Raw genomic sequence first — 23785 nt, forward strand, 5'->3', positions numbered from 1 at the left:
AGAAGTTACGTGGACGTCTGGTTTAGGGATCTAGCCCAGAACAACCTGTCCGATGCAACCATCCTTTACACGAGACACACTGACAAGAGTATGACCGCCCTAAAAAGATTCTTTTCCGGCATATGCAGCAAAACCATTTCTCAGGACCGGGGTCAGGAGACGGACCCGGATTGGGTTCGATACCTTCCCGGAGAAAGAGAATATGGGAGGATGACAATTTGTGGGAAGGACGCAACAAATAAAATGGGGTTACACTGAAATGACAGTTCTTGGTCGGGAAAACCCGACTGCCTTGGGAAGCGATCTGTTGTTGTCGTTTGTCCTGTATTTATAGTTCGTAGGTATTGTCAAAATTGATGCTTGTGTATATTAAGTTATGTGTATGTGCTGTGTGTTCATTCAGAACCGAGGGTAGTTTTTACTGATCGATTTGTGTGGCTCACTGGGGCAGGTAAAAATCCGTAATTTTAGTCGATTGACCTTCTTTGTGGGTTTCTTGTTTTGGTGCGTTAATTATTTTGCGTTTATTTGTTGTTTTGTGTTTGTTGTACCTGGTGATTACTTTGTTTCTTGTAAAAAAGTTTTGAAAGGCTCGAATATTGTGTCAGAAATTATGTTTATCTGTTCGTTTATTATTCTACCGTGGAATGTTTTCTGTTTATAGATTTCCATGTTTTCGAGTACGTTGAGACGTCGGCCTTTTGCTTGTATGTGAAGAACCCTGTTTTATTGATGTGTGCTGGGGAACATTCATTCTCGACCATGTGATTCGCGAAGTTAGACTCGGCTATAATGTTTGGATTCCGTATTTTTTTGTTGTAATCTCTAATATGTTCTCTGAACCTCGTTCTTATTTGCCGCCCTGTTTGTCCTATGTAACTATGTTGGCATCCGCAGGTAAGCTTGTATACGCCGTGGATCCTAAACGGATCCTCTGAGTTAGTGTTAGTTCTTAGTTTTCGCCCTAGATTGTTCAATGTTTTGAATGCTGTGTTAATATTGCATTTTTTAAAGAAGTTTGCCAATTTATATGTTGCTTTTCCAGTATATGTCATAGTCGTCCAGTTATTATTTTCCTTTTCATTATTTCTTTTTTGTTCTCCATTTGTCCTTCTAAGCTTATCTACTAGTGCTTTTTTATATCCGTTGTTTGCAGCGATATTATATATGACCTCAAGTTCTCTCTTATATGCCTCTTGTGTTAGAGGTGTTCTTTCAAGTCTATGTACCAAGTGCTTTAATTCTGCATTTTTATACTGTTGGGGGTGATTTGAGGTATTATGTATTATTGTGTCGGTGGCCGTTGGCTTTCTATATATGTCATAGTTAAATCTTTTGGCTTCTTTATCAATACTTATAGTGAGGTCTAGATAGTTGATTCCTCTGTCTTATTATAAGCTTTTATTTACTTTCACATGACTGTTGTTTGTAATCAAATTTTGCAAGTTAAATTTGATACACTTCCTGGCGTCCAATTGAGCTGAAATGTTGCACACATGTATAACTCCGATGACATTGCAATATTATTTTGCGAGAATTCGATAAATTAATCGATAACAGACTTATCGGTAAAGATTTGTGTTCACAAGGGAATAAAAGCCTAAGTCCTTTGTTTAGAGGGGTAGTGAATAACCTACAGCGGCTCAGGAACGAGGTAACTTCGCTTTGTTTGTGTATACAACGAACGAAGAAGTTAGGCTGTTATCGCTCAATGTTGCATACTGTTCTGCGCGCTTGCGCAGAGATCTGCAATGCGTAGTTGTAAACTGAACGCGAAATAGGCAAAGTCACAGTAAAATATGATTTTAAGTTAGTTAGCACTGTTTGACACAATTTTATATGTGCTCTCGTCAAAAATGCTTCAACTAACTTAGTCACATTTTATTTCGATTATGAACATGCCCCAATATATTCGCATCATGATATAAAGTGTACTTATACTCAGTCAGGGTTATTTAAACGTAGCGATTCGTATCAGTAATTTGATTGAGAGTCTTTTTCATCCTGACACCGCGTTTGCGTTGAACGCGAAAGATCTGATGCTGATATCCGAAGTGAAGACATTTTTGGCAAACACATACGATATGTTTTCTCGAAAATCTGTATATTCATATGTATGTTAAATACATAAACGTTTTGTTGTTGCAAGAACACGTGAACATGTGTATGCACATATATACAAATTCATTTGAATGAGTTGAACAAAGCATGGGGCGCATTCCAAAAGCACAACTGCTGGCGAAGTTAATTAGTGATAACGCACAGTTATAATTATACGACAAATTAGTGAGCATAAAAATGTTCCGCTCTATTCACTCAACGTTTTTATCGATTGGTTGTTGACAGTTGGCTCAACGTATCGTTTCAAAAGCACAATTTCTTTCTCTCAGCTGATAACTGATTATTAGCATTATCAATTAATTGATTGAACAAAAAACAATGATCAGATTGATGTTAAGAATATAATACACTCAGACATTAACAAAACAGGTCTTCCAAAAGAACTAGAAATATTTGTTGGAGCTAAAGTTATGTTGAGATCTAACGTTGACGTTAATGGTGCAATAGGTCACATCACTGAAATTATATGGCCGTATTACAGACGTGCTCAACTATACCATAACGATATACCATCGGTTCGCGTAGACTTTGGTCGATGGACGATGACGTTCACATAATGCAGCCTAAATCAGTTCAATTTCCTTCTAAATTTAATCACGGCACAGCTGAAAGAAAAATGTTCCCATTGTCTTGTCGGGGGCTTCAAATGTGCACAAAATGCAGGGAACTACTGTAGATCATGCTGTTATTTATCTAGGCTGCAAATTATTTGCTGTTGGTCAAGCTTATGTGGCTTTAAACCGAGTTACGTCTTTAGCACGTCTTCGAATCGAAGAACTTGACTGTTCAAAGTTGACTTAGAAGAAACCTTGTAATGTTGATGCATTAAAAGAAATGGATAGGCTGAGAAACGTTACAAATAACTAAGTAAAGATTACATAACTAATTTAAACAATATTTTACCCTACTAAAAATTAAAAAAAAAATGATATTTAAATTAAATTTTAAAAAAAGGCTTTTCTAAGAACCAGCTTTTATTACTTGTTAATAAAACGAACTAAAAAGTAAAAAATAAAATTAAAGAAAAAAAACTATTTTAAAAATAAGCTTTTATTATTGGTTAATAAAATTAACTAAAAAGTAAAAAATAAATTGACTATAAAGAAATATAACACATTATAAGTTCATTGTAACCTTTAACGATAATTAGGCTTCTTCGTCTGCGACAAAAAAATCCATATTGTACATAATTATATATTTTTAACATTAAAACTTTACACCTAAATTATTAAATCTTACAGTTTATATCACAGTCCTAATTGTTCTAATAAAAAGGTACTCCAGTACAAGCTCTTCGTTATTAGTAGTTAAAACGCATATTATGTCATCCACATATCTAGCATAAAATGACACGCCTAATGTGGACTTCAGCTCCTGTATGTACTTTTCTTCCAGATTTTGCATGAACACTTCCATAAGAATTGCTGATGTGGGGCTTCCCATTCCAAGACCGTTTGTTTGTCTATATATTTTATTGTTGAATTGAAAACACATTCGATCGTGAGCTACGGACAAGTGTGGACGTTTAAAGCGCAGTATCGGAGTGATTAATATTTGTTCTTGTGAAAGCTTCTTTTGGCGCCAGGGTAGAGTGCTTAAAATTTCTTTAAAATAATTGCTGATTAAACCTTGTCAAAACTGTGTTTTTGACTTCAGATTTGTACATCCTGAATTTTTAATACGAAATAAAAAATACCTTTTTGGATAAACCAGTAAAAGTGAGCATTTTGCAGTTTTTCTGAGTTAAATGAAAAAAATTTGAATTTAAGAGTGTTGAAAAGTAGAAGAAAGCTGCCTAAGGCAGCAACAAGTAGAAAAGCCGCTATGGCGTCTGCGAATCCATTTTCAAAGACGTCATCGGCTAAGGAATTTGAAACGTTTTCTTTTAACAATCTTTTGAAAAGTAAAAGATCGAAAAAGGAGGATATTTCATTAAACATAATCAAAAATACGGATAAGACTGATGTAGCAGGAAAGTGTGAGGTTAGGGTTGACAAAAATGCTATAGGCGTGAATGCACATGCATCAGAAATGGGCACTAACGATGAAGTTGTTGTTACATACGAGAGTGAAAAAGAAAAGACTGGAATAAATATGGCGTCTGGTAACGGTACTACACCAAAAACAAACACAAATACACCAAATGATACTTCTAGTACAGTGGTGGACACAGTATTATATCCACAAGATTTTCATGGCACAATTTTTGTGCTAATAGATGCGTCTAAATGCAATGAAATCATAAAAAGTGAGAAAACAATTAAAAATGGTTTACCTTTATACAATTTAATTAAAAATTACAATGTTAAGGACATTGATTTAATACATCTCATTGGGAAGTCATTATTTAAAATCACTTTTAAAAATATATGTGCAGCTAACAACCTTGTGTTGAACGACAGAGTCAAGCTAAAAGGGCTTGGAAAGTGGAATTTTATGTACCCCAACTGAGACAGTGCCTTAATTGTGGCAGATTGGGCCATACCCAATTTTCTTGCAAAGCTAAAAAACGTTGCATCAAATGCGGCAAAAACGAGTGTGATTCCAAATGTGAAATTAAAATGTGTGTTTTATGTGGTTGTACAGACCACACATCTACAGAAAAAAGCAGTTGCAAAACATGGGAGAAGGAACAGGAGATAAACTTTATTAGAACAGTAAAGAAAATCTCACGACGGGAGGCGTTGAAAGAGCGCTATCCAGATCGTAGCAATCAATTTGAACTGCTGACTGTAGAGGAAGCGGAATTCCCTGCAATATCAAATAAAAATACTAATATTAGAAACAGGGACGCTGAGGTAAACAGAAGACTCACAAAGAAAAAGTACAACAGCGTAGCTAAAAAAGCTACAGCCATGAAAAATGATACTCAACCTCATGCAAAACCTCAATTTGTCAAAAAACAAGTACACTCTCAGTCGGTACTGGAAGGGCCCGAATATCTCAAGGGCAAAGTAACACATCTTGAAAGGTTGCTCACACAACTTTTCAAAGTTCTTCAAGAGAAAAGCCTTAGTACGCAACTAGGCAATGCTCTTGAAGGAATTCTCGAAATTAAAAATCAATTTGAACAAAACTCCATAAATCAAGAACTTGATTTAATAAATAATGTAGCAAGTTACCCAACAACATCAATATGAGACTGTTTCAATACAACTGTCAATCTCTTAAAGCCAATCTGAACAGCATAGAATTTTATTTAAATAAACATTCAATAGACATGGCGTGTTTAAGTGAAATCTTCACTTCAAACGCAACCCAACACCGTCACTTAATCAATTTTAACATTATTGAAAAGAACAGGGAAGATGGGTATGGTGGAGTGGCTGTTGCCCTCACAAAATCCATAAGGTATGAAAAAATTACATTCAACTCAGACTATGATGTTCTCATCGTAAATACATTAAATCTGAGGCCTAACTTGGTTATATGCACAGTATATTTTCCACCTAGTATACCAATAAATCCATTTAAAGCAGAAGTTCAAAGAATTTTCACTTTTCTTGAAAGCTATGAAAATGTTATGTTTGTGGGTGATTTCAATGGTAGATCCTCAGCATGGGGTGACAGTGTTCAATCTTCACGAGGTAGTGCTCTCTATAATATTATTCTTCAACAAAACTTTTGGCATCTAAACAATGGGATCAATCACTTTTAAAAGAGACTGTATAAACTATATTCACCCCTATTCTGCATTTCGATTACGTTCCCGTTCTCCGCTCCGCTTTAATCGAAGTTTGGTATTCTGCATTACGACGGAATCGTAAAGAGAAGAGGAAGAGCAAATGATTTTTCGAAATCATCTGTTGGTACGGAATGTGTGAACATTGGAACAAAATAAATTAAAGCAAATTTGTAAAAAACACTGAAAAACGTTTATATTTTATTATCCACGCCATTTTGTAAAAAAAAAAGAAATAGAATATATTGCCGCAGTGTTATATTTTTTTGAGTGAAGTGCTTTCATAATTGTAAGTGTGTTTTTGTCGTTCTTTTGGCCAATTCCCTGCCGTGGCCACCAAGTTTTGTTAAAACGGATTCCTGCACGAATATAGTTGACATTTTCTGAATTTTAAGGATGCTAATTTCGTTGCACTGGCCTAAAATACTTTATAAAGGTTTATTTATTCCTTCCGCAAGGATTGTTTACGTTTTCGCTTCACCTTCCTCTACGCCGGCAGCTTGCTTTGGCATATAACTGGACCCAACGAACAGACACAAATTATAGCTGTCTATTATAATGGAATCAATAGCCGTGGCATATTTGTGGAGTTGGAAAGCAACGCATACGAAAATGGCCAGACGAGAATGGAAAGGCAAATATTGCGACATTTGTGTAATCCATTTGAGATGAGTGACGAATTGTAAGAAATTGAACTTAAAAGTGGTAAAGTTTAAAGACTTATTCTCTTATTTAGGTTCAAACAAAACTCTCGACTTAACAAGGATGCTTTCAAGTATGTGTTAGATACTTTTGCGGGGCAAATACGTCCAAGGACTTCGACATCGACATGTTGTTTTTGACCTGGAAACATATAAAAAACAATCATCATCAAGCCTTCTACGTTTCTTAACAAGTTTTACTTACATTTTTGTTAAAATTCTGTTATAAATTAATAAAAAAATAAAAAGAAAATATTTTTCCGCCAACTAATTTGCAACTTAGAAAAACGGAACTACGATCGAAATGCAGAATACAAAGAATCGAACGATTCGAAGTTGGATCGAAAGAGATTGGAACACAGAATACCAAAATTGCCAAATCGAAAAAATTCCAATCCAAGTCGAAATGCAGAATAGGGCTGATTATACATAAAGCTTCTATCCTAATGAAGGCCTTAAAGTCATAGTTTGCTCTATTGACATCAGTAATGCATATAACTGCGTCAACATTAAGAAACTGCAACAACTTATGAATGAAACAGACATTGATGACACATACAAGGAATGGATAGTAAACTTTTTATCACTGAGAAAACTCAAACTAGGTAATAGTACGCTAGAGGTAAGGAATGGCAAATGAATTACCTCCTGCGGAAAGGCAAAAGCCAAAGAACTTGTAAATACCTTTGCAGTTGACGAAGACTTCAAGCGCTTATTATACGCTCAACCTTCAGTTAACTCTAGCTATAGCAAAGTTTTTAACGAGTTCAGGCAGGTCTTCGACAGGCTTGAGGTCATTGATTCCACTGTTTCTTCTCCATGTTTAAAGATAATTACAACCACCTTTAATGACAAAAAAGAAAACATCAGCTCTAGATGTGCGCAAACCACATATACACAAATGATAAACGAGTATGATTGCAGACATTTTAAATTCTTTTTCACGGATGCGTCTGTAGGTACAAGCAACACGGGATGTGGAATATACAACTACACAGAAAAAGAGGAATACCAATTCAAGTTGGATTTCATATCCTCATCAAGTTCTCTAAATGCCATTAAAAAAGCCTTAGAACTTGCAAAAGAAAGGAACTATGAACGAAGAGCGATTTTTACTGATAGTCTTATTGCATGTCAACTACTAGCTAAAAAATCAACCAAAAACTCGTGTGTATATGACATACATCAAATAATAAGTACTGCGGACTTTGACTTAGTGGACATTATCTGGACACCTAGGCACAAAGGTATCCCAGGGAATTAAAAGGCGGATCTCTTAGCTAAAAATGCAACAAATTGTGTACAAGTAAAAATTCCAAACTATCTAGTGATGAAGCCTTAAATGCCATCAAAAATCAAATCAGGCAAAAATGGCATGAGGATTTTACAGACTACTCGTCAAACAAACCAAATCTGTTTGTTCAAGTTTTCCCAAATATTAAAAAAAGGACGTGGTTTCACAAATGTCCACTTACACCCTTTCAAATTAAACAAATAAAGAGAATTTTCACAGGCTTTACCTATGACACGGCTTATCTGTACAAAATTAATGTAATAAACTATTATAACTGCAGATGTGGTCAGATTGACAGCTATGTACATAAAACGTTTCATTGTAACCTTTTGGATAATATAAGAAATGATTTTAGTTTATTTCGAAATAATTCAAATTTTTATGACATTTTTAACAATATGAAATCTTGCAAAATTTCTCAATTAGTTGAATTCCTATCAAAAACAGAAGCAAAATTTTAAGTTAAAAAAAAATGTATTAAGAAATTTTGGTTTATCGGTGTTACGATACCGTCCACCACGCCCTTCGCGCAAAGTAAACGTCAAAAAAAAAAAAAAAGCATACATCGGTCCATATAAGTGGACTCTACTGTCTCTACGCTAACCAAACAGCTGTTTCTGCTGTTTCAAGTAGATGACAGATACACACACATTAAGAATCCAGAAATTACTAAATAAGAGGGACAATTGGCGTTTTAAAGCTCTTGAGCTAGCCATTCAGAAATCAAAATACACAAAAAAAAAGAATTGAAAATAGTTTTGACGTAAAGTGGTTCTTAGCGTATTTGTGATTTGCATACTTTTCACTTTGTTTTTTGTATTATGAACTATTGTTGAGCTAACTACTATGTCCAAAGTATCCGATAGTGGTATTGATGGGTATAAATCTTTTTTGTCAAAAGATACCAATTTGCTGTTCTTTGTTAGCTCTACGGTCTCAAGTCTCTCTATTAGTTCTGTTGTGTTAGCTATTGCATATTCGTTCCTTAGCTCCAGAGTATCTTTCGATATCGTTTTTAAATATTTGGACAGTTTATAACATGGTGCCGAATTAAAATTAATGATGGGTCTCATTGGCGTGTCCGGCTTGTCGATTTTTGGTAGCGCAATCAGTGGAGGAGCCGAAGGTTTCATTTGGGTCAATCTATGTGCCATGTTAGAATCTACTATATTTGTTGCATTTTTTATAGCAACTTCGATTTCTTTCTGGTATTCATTCGTTGGATCCTCTCCGACATTTCATATCCTCTATGAGGTCTTCGGTTTTGGCTTACATCACAATGGGGATTGTGATTCGATGAGGGACCCGTAAAACTTACAGCTTACGCAGATGACGTTGCAATTTTCAAACGTGGAAAGTGCCTTCCAACGATTAGCTCTGTGATGGATCGAGCGGGTCTGGTACGATATGTAGACAATTTTAATGTCGAATCTAAAAATGCCGAAAAAATGTCGAAAAAAATATTTCGAACACCAAAAAGCGCGAAAAATAATATGTTAAAAAATAAAATGTCGAAAAAAAATGTGGAAAAAATCTCGAAATAATTCACGCGAATTTTGCACATCATTCATTGATTTATTTTGCCAAATTGATTTCTCATATAAAATATCAATTATGTAATTATTGCAAAAATCATACACATTCAGGAATATATGTAATACTCCTATATTGCTACAAAAAGCTATGTACATTCCCAAACATCAGAATGCCGTTATAGTGCTGTTTAAACGTTTTTGTTTTTTTATTCAATAATCGAATGTACCTAAATTTAATTTTTTTCTTGTCACACTTATGCTGCTACAATCACAAAAATTGTATAGGCTGTCTTGTTTTTATTTCGAATTCAAAGCACATTGCGAGCATTTTCTATTAGCAATATAGGAGTATTACATATATGGGTTTACCAAAATTTTGTCAGTATAAAGTTACCCACTTTAAATTAAAACCCAAAAGGACAATAATTATTCTTGGAATTTTATAGTTAAGCGCGGTATCGACAAAGCAAAATTGATATTTTTAAATAAAATTACTTAAAGCCATGCTGATCTTGAGATCTGGGTCCGTATCGAAAAACGCTTTCACTCAAACAAGCTTTTCGTACAAGTTAGAATGAACTGTAATTAGTAGCCACTACCATTTAAGAGATATTGCGATGCAAAAAATTGTTTTCAATGACGGATCATATAACACGATACCGGCCCTGGAATCCGCGCTTTACGGAGAAATTAACCTTAATATAAGATCGCAGTCTACGGAGTTTATGAATGCCATTTTACCTGTTAACTTTTAATTTAGCCTCTTCTTCCCTTAAAGCTGCCATATTTCGCTCACGCGTCTTTGGATCTTCGCCTTTATGCGTAGTTGAGTGTAACCATAGCTCCGAAGCCAAACGAAAAGCTAAGGGACAAAACTTACATCTGTGTATATTATCACCCATATGATGTACACGTAAATGCTCATTCAGTGCACTTTTTGTAGCAAAGCACCGTTTGCAGTATTTGCATTTATGTGGTTTTTCACCGGTATGAGTACGCATATGCTCCCTTAGGGTCACAGCTAGTACAAATCTATTTAATACAGGCAGAAAATAAAGTTAGAAAAAATTTGATGAGGATTTTTATAATAACTTACCGCTTTTCACAAAAATCACATTTATGGGGCTTTTCACCGCTATGAATTCGTTTATGTCTATTGAAAACCGATTTTGTTTTAAAATGTTTGCCACAGATATCGCACGGGTATTGGTATTGTTCGTTCTTGTCCCGTATGTTTTTGTATCTGAAAAAAAAACACAGGTAATCTGGGCAAACAAAAAATAACAAGTTTATTTTTTGACATTAAAAGGAAGCGAGGATTTTAATTTTGTAACTAAATTAACAATTATTTGACTACTAAAAAGTCGAGTACGATCAAATTTTGGACCCATTTGCAAGTTATTTTCTTAGCTCAGAGCTAATTTCAAAATTTTTCAAAAATTAAATATATTGGTTTGATGAGCTTGAGGCCATGAAGTAAATAAAAGAACCGGTACAACCGGACCATTCAGTTCACGATAAAGGTAGAAAAAGATGGTCATTTACCCTATCTTGATACTTTGATAATAAGGAAGAATAATAAGTTACTAATCGACTGGTACAAGAAACCAACTGCATTCGGAAGGCTTATCAATTACAACTCAAAACATGAACGCAAAACCATATTGAATACCGCGAAGAATTTCATTAGGATTCTTACGATAAGCGATAAAGTGTTTCACAAGAAGAACATATCTATAATTAAGAAAACGTTAGCACAAAATGAATTTCCCCACGAACTGATAAATAAGCTGGTACGAAATTTTCACAAAAGAACCCACAACGCCAGTTCAAGTGACACAAATGCCAAAATATACAAATCAGTAACATATGTACCTGGAATAGCAGAGAGAATCAAGAGTTCAAACTTATATGATCAGGAAAAATACAGAATAGCGTTTTCATATAATAACACTCTCAGACAGGTATACAGCAACGTGAAAGACAGGATTCCTAAGATGGAGAAATCCGACTTAATTTATCAAATTCCATGCACTGGTGACGGGTCCAACATATGCAACAAGGTATATGTAGGGACTACTAAGCAAAAACTGGAGACGAGGATTTCCGGACACAAGTCGAATATAAAGTTAAGGAACAATTCGTCGGAAAATAAGGCATCCTTGTCTGCCCATTGCAATAATACTGGGCATCACCCCGATTTTGAAAACGTTAGAATTTTGGATACCGAGAAACACCATAACAAAAGATATATTTTGGATATGCTTCATATTTTGAACACCCCTAATAGTAGGAGAATGAATTTTAAATCAGACACTGAGCAATGTGCAAGGGTTTACCGAAACTTGGTGCTGAAACAACAAAAGCACACAATGCAGGCTGCGCATGGCTCATCTTAATATATACATTCCAACAAACATCCCACTATCAATAACCTGGATTACAACAACAAGAATGAAGATGATACATATGCTTTTTGTCTTATTATTCTATGCTCTTTCTATATAGGTATTGCTGGTATTAAATTTTTGTTTACATATACGGTACCTTAAAATTGTGTATACTTACGGTATTCAAATTTGTTTATATTTTTAATTGATTCCTTTTGAACAAACCTTTCAACCACCTGATCAGTCCATCAAGCACATCATTGCGTGTAATTTCTTTTTTTTTTTTTTTTTTGTACATATTTTAAATTGTAAAAACTCTTATATCTTTGGTTTTTGTTTTCTTGTTTATGTTAGTGCTGATGATGACTTCAGGTTGAAGTCGAAATATCGACCAATTAAATATTTTTGAAAAAGGAAAATAAACGTGTTTTATTTACTTTACGGCCTCAAGCTCATCAAACCAATATATTTAATCGTATCAAATAAGGCCAACCGTGGTGTGATGGTAGCGTGCTCCGCCTATCACACCGTATGTCCTGGGTTCAACTCCCGGGCACAGCAACATCAAAATTTTAGAAATACGATTTTTCAATTAGAAGAAAATTTTTCTAAGCGGGGTCGCCCCTCGGCAGTGTCTGGCAAGCGCTCCGATTGTATTTCTGCCATGAAAAGCTCTCAGTGAAAACTCATCTGCCTTGCAGATGCCGTTCGGAGTCGGCATAAAACATGTAGGTCCCGTCCGGCCAATTTGTAGGGAAAAATCAAGAGGAGCACGACGCAAATTGGAAGAGAAGCTCGGCCTTAGATCTCTTCGGAGGTTATCGCGCCTTACATTTATTTTTTTTATTTTAAATAAGGCCAACAAAATTTAGAAATTTTTCAAAAATGTATGAGTTTAACCCCTCATGTTAGGTTAAGTCTGTGTTAAAAACTTACCTTGCCGTTCTGCAAAAGAGCCTTAAAGAACATCTTCGGCATATATTCAAACCCTCTCTCAGCAAAAACACAATTTTTCAATAGCAAAAAAAACTGTTTTGACAGCGATATTGTGAATTGCTAAAGATATGAATTACAGCAGTGAGTGATGAAAAATCGCTTTGTGTATTCAAATAAGTTGTGTGGTTTAAACTCAGTTTAAAATAGTGTGGCGAATGTTGACATCACCAGGTTGTTAGTAAATAATCACGCAACAACAAAAACATGAAGCAAGACGCATTTGTGTACACGAAGACATCAGTCATCATTTACACATACAAACTAGGCAACGAAGAGATATTTCACACACATACATGCGGCCATCAGCCGAAGTAGTTACACATACGCACGTATATGGCTATGCGAGAGGCATGGACTACAGATATACATGTATATAGCTGTTAACCAAGCAGGAGATACAATTGTTCTGGAACAGATTTTCGCGAAATCACTAGACCTTAGGAGAAATGGATGAACGAGAAAACCGAGATTATAAAAGCAGCGCAAGCTGAGTAATAACTAATCAGTTTGATTTAAACACGCTATTAGTTGCGAAATGCAGTATAATTGCACTACTCCTAAAGTAGTCTAATAAAGACCATTTTACAAACAGAATATTGCAGTTATTTATTCCGACAGTTCAGCGATTCGTGAGCAGAAGGTTTCAAATAAGCGGAATTTTCCTAAATTCGTTACAATACTTTATAAGTCAAATTGAGCCTTTTGTTATTCGAATTAAAATTATTTTCTTAAAAAAATATTGTTGATAAAAGTTTTTTCAAAGCAAAGAAAATATTAGTTTCTGCACGTATCATTTATTTTCAATCGTGTTTTGAACATGACGCCTTGTAAAAGTGCGTAAAATTTCCTTTATTCCTTTTCTTTTCATTTTTTCTTTTCTATTCTCCTCTTCTCCTCTCCTTGCTTCTATTCCCTTTGCTTTCTTAATTTTCCTCCCTTTCGTTTCCTTTTCATTCCTCTCGTCTACTTTTAAAAGTTAGAACATTTTTTGCTTTGCATGGAAATTTTAATATCACATTATAACAAACTATCTAGGAGCTTTCTTGTGTTTATTTCCTAGTAAAATTGGAATATTCATACTTGCGCATCTAATGACGGGTTGACGGCCAACGCAGAGAAGATGGATATGGTCTTGTTTACTAAAAAGTATACGGTCCCAAATTGAAACAGGCCTAAGTTAGGAGGGGTGACCCTGCAGGAGAAACCTTGCACAAAATATCTAGGGATCATCCTAGACAATAAGTTGTTTAACGCGGAGGAGAGCGAAGAAGGCTTCGACGGTGATTTATGCATGTAAAATAATGCTGGGGTGGACGTAGGGTTTATCTCCCTCTCTTTCCCATTGGGTATTTACAGCGATTGTAGACCCTATCCTATACTTTGGAATGCTTGTTTGGTGGACAGCCACACGAAAAAGAACCTAACTTAAAAAAGTAGAGGGGGTATGCAGCTTTTGCTTAGCATGGCGGGAGCCCTGAAAACAACCCCGACGGTTGAACTGTTTGCCGTTCTGCACATTCCACGTGTAGACCTGGTAGCAAAGAACATACCGTTAACAACTTCAACGAGGCTCAGTGCTTCGGGGCAGTTCGAGCGCCGACTATGGCCATAGTAGTATAGCGTCATCAATTACAGGACGAACAGATACTTTGGATACCACCCTCCCATTCTGAGTGATGCGGGCCTTTTTCGTTTTATTTGAAAGAAATACAATTTTTAATTTCCGTTTTCGGATTCGTGGTTTTAGCTTTCGCGGAGAAAAATGAATTGTTCCTACAGAGTTATCTACCCCAAACCGGAAGTTGTCATTGTAAATAATTTCCCGACGAATATTTTTTTTTAATGTTTGGCAAAAAAGCAACACAAACAGCAACTGCAAAAACAGTATTGTAATAAATCCAACAAAAAACGAAATGACAAATAGCGGAAACAGTAAGAAGGATAATAACCATTATCCCGTCGCAAAGATCCTGAGCCAGGTAAATAATTTTGCATGTAAAAAAATTATTGGTTTGAAAATTTTTTCCTATGAAAACATCCGAAACAACCACAAAAAGGCAGAACAAAATCTCGACTTTTCAGAGGTATAAGGACACCCAATTTTTAAAATCTGACCCTTAAATGCAAATTCCCAACTTAAATTGTAAATTTCGGAACTTGAAATGGATTTTATGAGTCTTTTCTCGACTCGCCCTTATAATTGAATATCACATGTTCACTTTTGGGCAAAATTATATTTAGATTGCAATGTATACAGTTTTTATCAACACCTATTTTCTGTTGAAAATCCACATAGTCACACTTACTCTATACGCTTTTATAGGCCATGAAATTTTGCGTTTTCTTTGAAATGGCCTCATTTTGTAGCCATTTTTTGTGTGTGCTGAACATGCCTTTTTAATATTAAACGATTCAATTGATTGTACCATTGTGATAAAAGTTTTTGTTTTGTTTGGAAGCTTAAATTGAGGTTAGGTTGCGAATAGAGCGGAAGGCAGTAGAATGAAGGAATGATGTTCGGAGTTTTTTTTCAACTAACAATGTTTTAGACCTGCTACTAGAATCGGATGTGCCCTGTTTAAAACCTCGCTTGGTTTCGAGAGGCTCGGAGAGGTATTTCCCTATCCTTATGGGTGGCCGCCGTGGTATGGTGGTAGCGTGGTCGGCTTACCACACCGAAGATTCTGGGTTCAAGTTAGAGTTTTCTTCATTAGAAAAAATGGTTTTCTATGCTGAAAGCTGGCGAAGTAGAAAAAGCCTCTTGAGCCTAGAAGTAGCGTCAAATGACGAAGCTGAGATGTTGAAAGTGGATAAGCAGCTCAATTAAGCGCGGAGTCTTACAAATAACCAGACAGCGGCATAAATGTAGCTCCTTTTCGTGCTGTCGAAGGCGGCTTTAAAGTCGACGAAGAGGTGATGTGTGTCGATTCCCTTTTCACGGGTTTTTCCAAGATTTGGCGCATTGTGAAAATCTGGTCGATGGTAGATTTACCAGGTCTGAAGCCGCACTGATAAAGTCCAATCAGCCGGTTCACGGTGGGCTTCAATCTTTCGCACAATACACTTGAAAGGACCTAATATGCGATATTAAGAAGGCTGATTCCACGATAGTTGGTGCATTTTGCAGTATCCCCCTTCTTGTGGACCGGGCAAAGGACACTTAGATTCCAACCGTCAAGCATGCACTCGTCCGCCCATATTTTGCTAAAAAGCTGCTGCATGCGCCTTACCAACTCCTCGCCGCCGTACTTGAATAGCTCCGCAGGCAATCCATCAGCGCCCACGGCCTTGTTGTTTTTCAATCTGGTTATTGCTATTCATAATCGGGCGGGGGGACATATATTCCATCATCATCGATTGCGGGATCGGGTTCTTCATCTCTGCGCGGTGAATTGTTGCCTCCATTTAGGAGAGCAGAAAAGTATTCCCACCATAATCTAAGCACTCTCTGGACATCAGTTACAAGTGCTAAAGCAGAGAATTAAAAAACGTTTAATTGTTTTCATCTTTATTTCTAAATAATGGCCACACTGAATAAACAGCGTCAATTTCGCTCGGCATTGTGTTTCGAGGAATAACCTGAAGGCGGAAAAGAAATGAGATATTTGCAGTTAAAGTTGGCAACTTTCATGTAGCTTTTGTAATATTGTTGTACACAGGAAACAATTGTGTGTGCAACGGGGTTTTGCACGGAAGGCCGCCAAAGAAGAAAAGTGTTCTGCACAAAAATACTATGAATAGCACCCCCGTTTCAGAGGGACACGGTTTTCGGTTTCTCGTTAATATCTTATGAAGGACTCAACATTTTCCGTCTTCGGATTACCCGGCTCCACAGTGATTTTATTTGTTTATTTATTTATTTAATATAGTAATCTTTGAAATACAATACATTTTAAACCATGTTGGGAGTAGTTAAGAAAAAGGAATAATTGATTTTGAATACAAATAGTGATAATATTAAGTTAAGATAAGTTCTTAGTACAGCCAAATTTTGAATGTTGTGACTTTTTAAAAACGTTTGCTTGATCTCCTACGGTTATAGACTGCATCATCAGTTTCGCGTTTGAGCAACCAGCACTAGGTAGCCAGCATTCTAATCTGATTCTTGCCAACAAAACGTGTTTGAATCGCTGATATTTCCTGGTGAAATCGTTCTCCATGTTCATCACTTAGTTTTCCAAGATTTTCGAGGAAGAAATCCAAATGGGTATGTAATAAATGGATTTTGATCGACATTCTGCATCCCATTTCAAGTCTTTAAAAACTCATTTACTAATTCAACATAGTCATCATTCCTGTTGTTTCCTTGTCATGTTGACTACATGATGTTCCGTTGGTAGAACCCCAGTTGGAAGAAATTCCTTGCCAATTTGTGAACCGTAAGAATTTTATTCTTCAGATTCCAATGCATGTTTCGATTCAAGATTTGCAACAAAAATATTCGTTTTTCTTCCTTTATGGAGTGAGATACGGTTACTACCTCAGCATATTTTATGCGGTCACGGGTGTTATAGTGGCGACCAATGGTGTTTGTTTGGCAGAAATAGCAATCTTCTTCCTTATGAAAAATTTGACCATGCCAAACCATTGGGGTTGAAAATGGTAAAAGTCAGTTTTCTATTTTTTGAGTGCACTGGAGCACGTATTCTGGTTCATAGCAAAACACCTTTATCATACGCGCGGTCGAAGGAATTGTTAAAAGCTTCTTTAACGGCTTTATTCGTCTATAATTTTACGCGATGTTGCTTGTGAACGACTAATGTAATTGTGCTAAAACTGCACGACACGACATCGACTTCATGGCGGGAGTTCAATTTTCTTGATTACAATATGCATCGTAACTTGTGAGGACCCCGAAGTCTTTGAAGTTCCCCACAACACCGTAAACATATATATTGAATTAAAAATTAAAATGTAAATACTTTGTACATACAATGAAATTACTGAATTATTTACCTATGTACACACAAATTTACATATACATATTTATATATTCTTATAAATTATTAAAATGCCAAATTTATATTATTTTACATAAACATATGAAATACCTGCTTTTTCTGCCAAAGGCATATTTACATAAAAGTAAAACTTAAATCGAACAATAGATGTTAGGCGCGAAGCTTAGAATTTACAAATGTACAGGGCGCGAAACTAAGAATTTACAAATATTTACAAATGTACAAACACAAAAGAAAGCACAACAGGCATGCCCAGTTAATCTAATGTAAGCATACAGGCGTGTGTACATATTAAGTTAGTGATGTTAAGTGATGTTATTTGAAGATTTAAGACAAAAGAAGAATGTTCACAATAGAATTGTTAAATAGATATAATTTTAGTGGTTAAGCATTGTTATTGTAATATCACCGTTTGCCTGTGCGCAAATTAGTATAAAAGGGCGACAAATCCTTAAATAAGTTGAGTAGTTAGCTAGCACTAGCTAGGTATAGTAGTTGGCTGGTTAAACTGGTCAGCGAATAGTATACCTGGGGGCTTTCACCTCACGAGTACTTAATCAGTATACTTGCTGGGCGGTTCTCACCTCCATCAACCGGAAGGATTAGTGGGTGGTTTTCACCTCCGCTACCATTTAATAAGCCAGGCTTAGAAATAAGAGAGGATAATAATTTGGGAAAAAATAAATACATACATTTTATACATAATTACAGGGTTTCTTTTACTAGGTACCTAGCTCTACTCTAGGGAACCCTGGACGGACCGAGCTCTAACCCGGCATAAGGAAAGGTCCGTCACAAACTTAAACATTTATCAACCGATTTTGATAAACCATGGCTTTTCTTACTCGGGATAAATAGTTCTTTGAGAATGAATGTAAACCCCCAGCGGGTTAGGGGGTCAGAATATACCCGCGGTAGGTATGCCTGTCGTAAGAGGCGACTAAAATACCAGATTCAAGGGGCTGTGTAGCGCAACCCTTCAGGTTGCCAGCGCAATATATAGCTTCTCCAAACCCAATTGTCAACCTCACCTATCCGCGGCGAATCCTGTTTCACTAACAGACGAGGCTCTGGCGACCCCAAGCTCCTCAAGGAACTTGGGGGTGGGGAGGGAGGGATGGCCTGAAGGTTTAACGTGGCCACATAAATCGTTCCCAAGATGGTCGGGCTAGCACTTTAATGATGCTGTGTTACCGGAGCGTACCGGATCTGTATCCGACAAAGGACAATCACATCGATAACACTCCCCAAAGCAACCTTATCGCTACAACAACAACAACAATGAATGTAAAAAAGTAATTTTTTTTAATATGTTACATAAAAAACTCAAAACTGTCTGGCATAGAAACCTTAAAAACACCAACTGACTTATCTACAGTGAGGAGCTTCAAAAGAGCCTCTCAGGATTTAGTGTTCATATACCCTAGAACTCTGCAGAGCTGGATAATATGGTTCACTCGTTCACGAAGGCATGCGGGAGGCTCTTGATAAGGCCTGTCCTAGGAAGAAATCTAGGGGTAAGACAAAACCACCATGGTAGAACAGGGACATAGATAATCTACGCAAGGCATGTCGGATACAAGATGATCATAGGAGATTATAAGAAACTGCTAAGGTCGTCGAAGAGGACCTCCTGGCGGAAGTTTTGTAGCGAAATGCAGATGGTGTCTGAGAGATCTAGGCTTAGAAAGGTGCTCTCTGGTGCTCCAAAATGTGACCCGGTATGCCTGCAAGGATCTGATGGGACATGGACGGATTCGGCAGAGAGCACCCTTTGCCTGCTCCTGAGTACGCACTTTCCGGGCGCTAGTGATGAAGTAATGGACTGGAGGGATACTCACACTGATGAGCCGTATGAGGGAAAGTTCATTACTATGGGTAACATTAAATGGGCTCTAACGTCGTTCAAGCCCTTCAAATCACCAGGGCTGGATGGGTAGGCTCTGATACAACTCCAGCAAACAATTGAGCTGAGTTCTTTGTGGTTGTATAACATTTTCAAAGAAGTTTGTGCTCTTAACCATATTCCACGGAGTTGGAACGATTCAAGAGTCACCTTTATACCAAAAGCTGGAAGGACTTGTCACGTGACCCCTAAAGACTTCAGACCGATTTGTCTGACATCTTTCCAGCTGAAGACACTAGAGAGGTTATTGGACTCTTCACTAAGGGAGTCCTTGGAGGGGAAATTATCGACATCCCAGCATGCGTTGTCTCCCAGATCAAGAAATCCTTGGCGTACAAGGACTTCACACTCATAGCTTTTCTCGACACTGCGGGAGCTTTCAACAATGTTACGCCCTCTGTGATAATTGGTGCACTAATCGGCCCGGGGGCTGATCCGTGGCTAGTGAAACTTGTTCAGCAGTTACTGTTACGAAAAAAGGTTCATGCTAACCTGGCAGGCTCTACTGTGGTCAAACACATACGGAGGGGCACCCCACAGGGTGGGGTGCTTTCTCCATTTCTATGGGTTGCCACACTTAATGAGCTCTTGGTTCTTCTTGAGAAGGACGGTTGCGGCAAGGTAATCGCATATGCTGATGACCTTGCGCTGTTAGTTACCGGGAAGTTTCCGCAGACACTATGCGATATAATGCAAACAAAGCTGAAACTGGTGGAGAACTGGACCAGGAGTAAAGGTCTATCGGTCAATTCAGCCAAAACTGAACTGGTTCTATTCACCAGGAAATATAAGATACCTGCGTTGCAGCTGCCGGTGCTAGCGGGTATGACCCTGACGCTGAGGGACTCTGCCAAATACCTAGGAGTAATTTTGGATAGAAAACTATCCTGGAGGAAAACGTTGAGGAGCATGTGAAAAAAGCAACGGTGGCACTGTACAGCTGTAGAGGAGCTTTTGCGCGAAAATGGTGATTATCACCGGATATTACCCTGTGGCTCTACACCGCTGTGGTTAGACCAACTCTTTTATACGGGGCAGTGGTCTGGTGGACGAGCTTAGATACTAAATTATTCCAATGGATATTCCAGAAGGTAAAAGAAGTGCTCTAATCTGCGTGAGGGGTGCTCTGCGCACAACCCCTGCGGAGGCGCTGGACACTATTTTTAATGGGTTGCCAATAGATGTAATGGCCAAGCTATGTGCGGCCTTTTCTGCTCTGCGGCTGCGACAGTTATCCGGATGGAGACAATGTGGATGGCCATGCAGCCATCCTTAGGTATCTGGATTCGCCTTCGACGGGCTATTGCGCCCCGACTATATTTTCCAATTTGAAGTACGAGGTTATCATCCGGATAAGGAAATTTGGTAGAAGGAGCCGCCGGACCTGAGCGATAGGCGGCAGATATATACTGACGGCTCCAAACTGTATAATAAGGTGGGTAGCGGTGTCCTTGCACCTCAACTAGGGTGTAATCTATTATTTAGCCTAGCCGATCGTTGCAGAGCCTCGTCTGTTAGTGAAACAGGATTCGCCGCAGTTAGGTGAGGTTGACAATTGGGTTTGGAGAAGCTGTATATTGCGCTGGCAACCTGAAGGGTTGCGCTACACAGTCCCTTGAATCTGGTATTTTAGTCGCCTCTTACGACAGGCATACCTACCGCGGGTATATTCTGACCCCCTAACCCGCTGGGGGTCCTCAGGCTGGTGACACTCGGATATACCGGGCAATGAGATGGCTGACGAACTTGAAAGAGGGGGCACAGCAGTTCCGCTTTCGTCGTCCTGGAAGGGATTGAGCATGCCGCTCGTTTCCTGTAAGCTCACTTTGAAAGGCATTTTCCTTACGGAAGCGGGTATGAGATGGAGCAATCTCGAATCCTGCTATCCCACACCAAGCTCGTGTGGCCTGAATGGAACGCGAGACGCACAAAAAGTCTCCTTCTTCTTGGCAGGGGCGGCATATGTCTGGTGGTTGGACTTATAACCGGCCACATAGCAATCGGGAGGCACGCAAAACGACTGGGTCTCCCTATAATGACTACTGCCGGAGCTGTAAAGACGAAGAGGAGATAGAAAGCGTCAAACATTTTCTGTGCGATTGTCACGCGCTTTGGCACAAGAGGAAGAAATCTCTGGGATCTCCCTTCTTTGATCTGGCTAAGTTGGAACCTAAGAAACTCCTGACGTTTGCTGTATCGACCTGTTGGTTTGAGTAGGCGAGAGATCCACGTGGTATCACAATGGGACCTTCTTGGGCCTAATTGCACTGGTGCTCGCACCGGTGGCCACTCTAACCTAACCTAACCTACATAAAAAAGATGTCAAACAGTGAAAAAAGGGTAAATCCTAGATAACTTTTCGAAAATGTCCCAATTTTTTTGTATAAATATAAACAAATCTGTATATATCACCTTAAAGCTTAAATCTTCTTGTATTAACGATAAAGACATTTCCCCAAGGCTTTGGGGAGTGTTATCCATACTAATAGTTCTTTCCCGAATATAGATCCCGTATGTTCCGGTTACCACGCACCATTAACGTAATAGTCCGACCATATCGGAAACGACTAACACGATCACATTAAACCTTCTAGGCGTATCATGACCTTATGTTATAAAATTTTACAAATCTTTCAAACGAAATGGTAAAAAGATTTGCCCCAAATCGACAAATTTTCCTTTGAATAAGACTTAACGGATAAATTGTAAACAGATTTAAATCAAAACTTTATTTTGTTGGGAAAACGCAGTTTTATTTTTTCATAGACTTCCATTATAGAATTGAGATTCAAAGGCATATATGTCCGCTATTTTGGTCTTTCTTAGTATTCTATAAATGTCAGCATAACCTTCTTAGTTGGTTTGGTTGGTATATCGAAAAATCTAAAAAAAAGGCAAAATTTTGAGCTAACTAATCAGTTTACAACTAAACGTGATATGTAGTGGGGCTTCGATTGGACTGTCGGTTTCTATTACAAACAGAAATTCAAACATAATATTGTCCAGCCCTTTGGCGGCTATTGCTCAATTATTAGCCCAAATTACGCGAACAAGAAAAAAGTTTTCGAAAAATTTCAATAATCGAGAATTATCAAAATTCTATCAAATTAGAAATAACGAGTCTCTCAAAAGGGAGCACTTTTTTCTTCCATTTTTAAAGAATATTTTCTACGTCGAATACGCTCTAATTCGAGCATTTTCCCAGCCACCCTAAAATGACGCGGACATTGCTCGGGGTATCCTAAGGTTGCTCCCTACGGTATCCTATGTTAGCTGGGGACGCGCTAATAGGCTCGATATACATACATAAAACAAAAAGTTAGCAATATAATCCTTATCATACTTACGGCACAGTTACTTTTTGCTCTTCCGTTTTAAATTCCGCTTTGGCCACAAAGGTTGTTGAATGAATTGTGTCGCTATATTCAGTATTTTCTTCATCATCTTCAACGGGCTCGTTTTTGATAAATTCGCTTAACTCGCCTTGCGCTTGGATTGTGTCGCTATATTCAGTATTTTCTTCATCTTCGATGGGATCGTTTTTGATAAATTTGCTTACCTCGCCTTGCGAGTTATCACAAAAATACAGTAATTCGTCGTTTTTTAGTAAATGCTCAGCAGTACTCCATTGTGCTGAGTCCGACTCAATTGCTTGCTGTCTGCCTTCAGGAGCCGTCTCTGTTTCTGGAAGAAGTGAGTTTTGAGCAGTGCATTTGGGCTGGCAACTGCTCAACGGGTATGAATCTGTGCCGTTTGGTAAAACGTCATCTTCAATTGCTGCCTCCATCGTCGACATGTTTAAATCAGCCCATTTCTTAGAAACCAGTTCTCGCATCTTATGGTCGGATTGCACGCACAATTTTTGGAACCGATACACATTTATCAATTGGTGCAAGCATTTGCAACAAATTTTTTTTGGTAGCTCGTCACTTAGCTGCACGTGCACTATTTCGGGTATTGTGCTGGATAACAAGTCAGCTATTCGTAATTCGCCGCATTCCTCAATAGTTTCAAAGATAGATTGGTGCTGTGGCTCAATGCTGCCTTCAGACGCGAAGGATTCCAGTTTAATCAAACAGGTCCGACAGAGGTAATCGATATATAGATCACTTGCATCCATTTGAGCGAATGTTTTTACTTCGGTAAAAATTATTAAATCTACACAAGTAAGGAGAGTTAGGGATGAAACGATACCATAG

The 23785-nt window shown here is 37.7% G+C and overlaps 1 protein-coding gene and 1 long non-coding RNA gene across 2 annotated transcripts in view; both read right to left on the reverse strand.

Moving 5' to 3' along the window:
- LOC137248418 (zinc finger protein 721-like) overlaps window positions 1–23785 on the reverse strand; it is a 203734-nt gene that overhangs the window by 128838 nt on the left and 51111 nt on the right. Inside the window, exons 7-9 of the mRNA XM_067779356.1 lie at window positions 22934–23744; window positions 10430–10576; window positions 10075–10365 (exon numbers count right to left, since the gene is read on the reverse strand). Coding sequence (XP_067635457.1) covers window positions 10075–10365; window positions 10430–10576; window positions 22934–23744 — 1249 coding nt within the window. The remainder of the gene's footprint in view (window positions 1–10074; window positions 10366–10429; window positions 10577–22933; window positions 23745–23785) is intronic.
- LOC137249190 (uncharacterized) lies at window positions 5794–6899 on the reverse strand. Its single transcript, XR_010952281.1, has 2 exons — window positions 6710–6899; window positions 5794–6646 (listed from the first exon to the last, which is right to left on the reverse strand). It is a non-coding gene; the product is annotated as an uncharacterized lncRNA (long non-coding RNA).

Source organism: Eurosta solidaginis, chromosome 4 (assembly GCF_040869045.1).
Source record: "Eurosta solidaginis isolate ZX-2024a chromosome 4, ASM4086904v1, whole genome shotgun sequence".
In the NCBI taxonomy this organism is placed as follows: domain Eukaryota; kingdom Metazoa; phylum Arthropoda; class Insecta; order Diptera; family Tephritidae; genus Eurosta; species Eurosta solidaginis.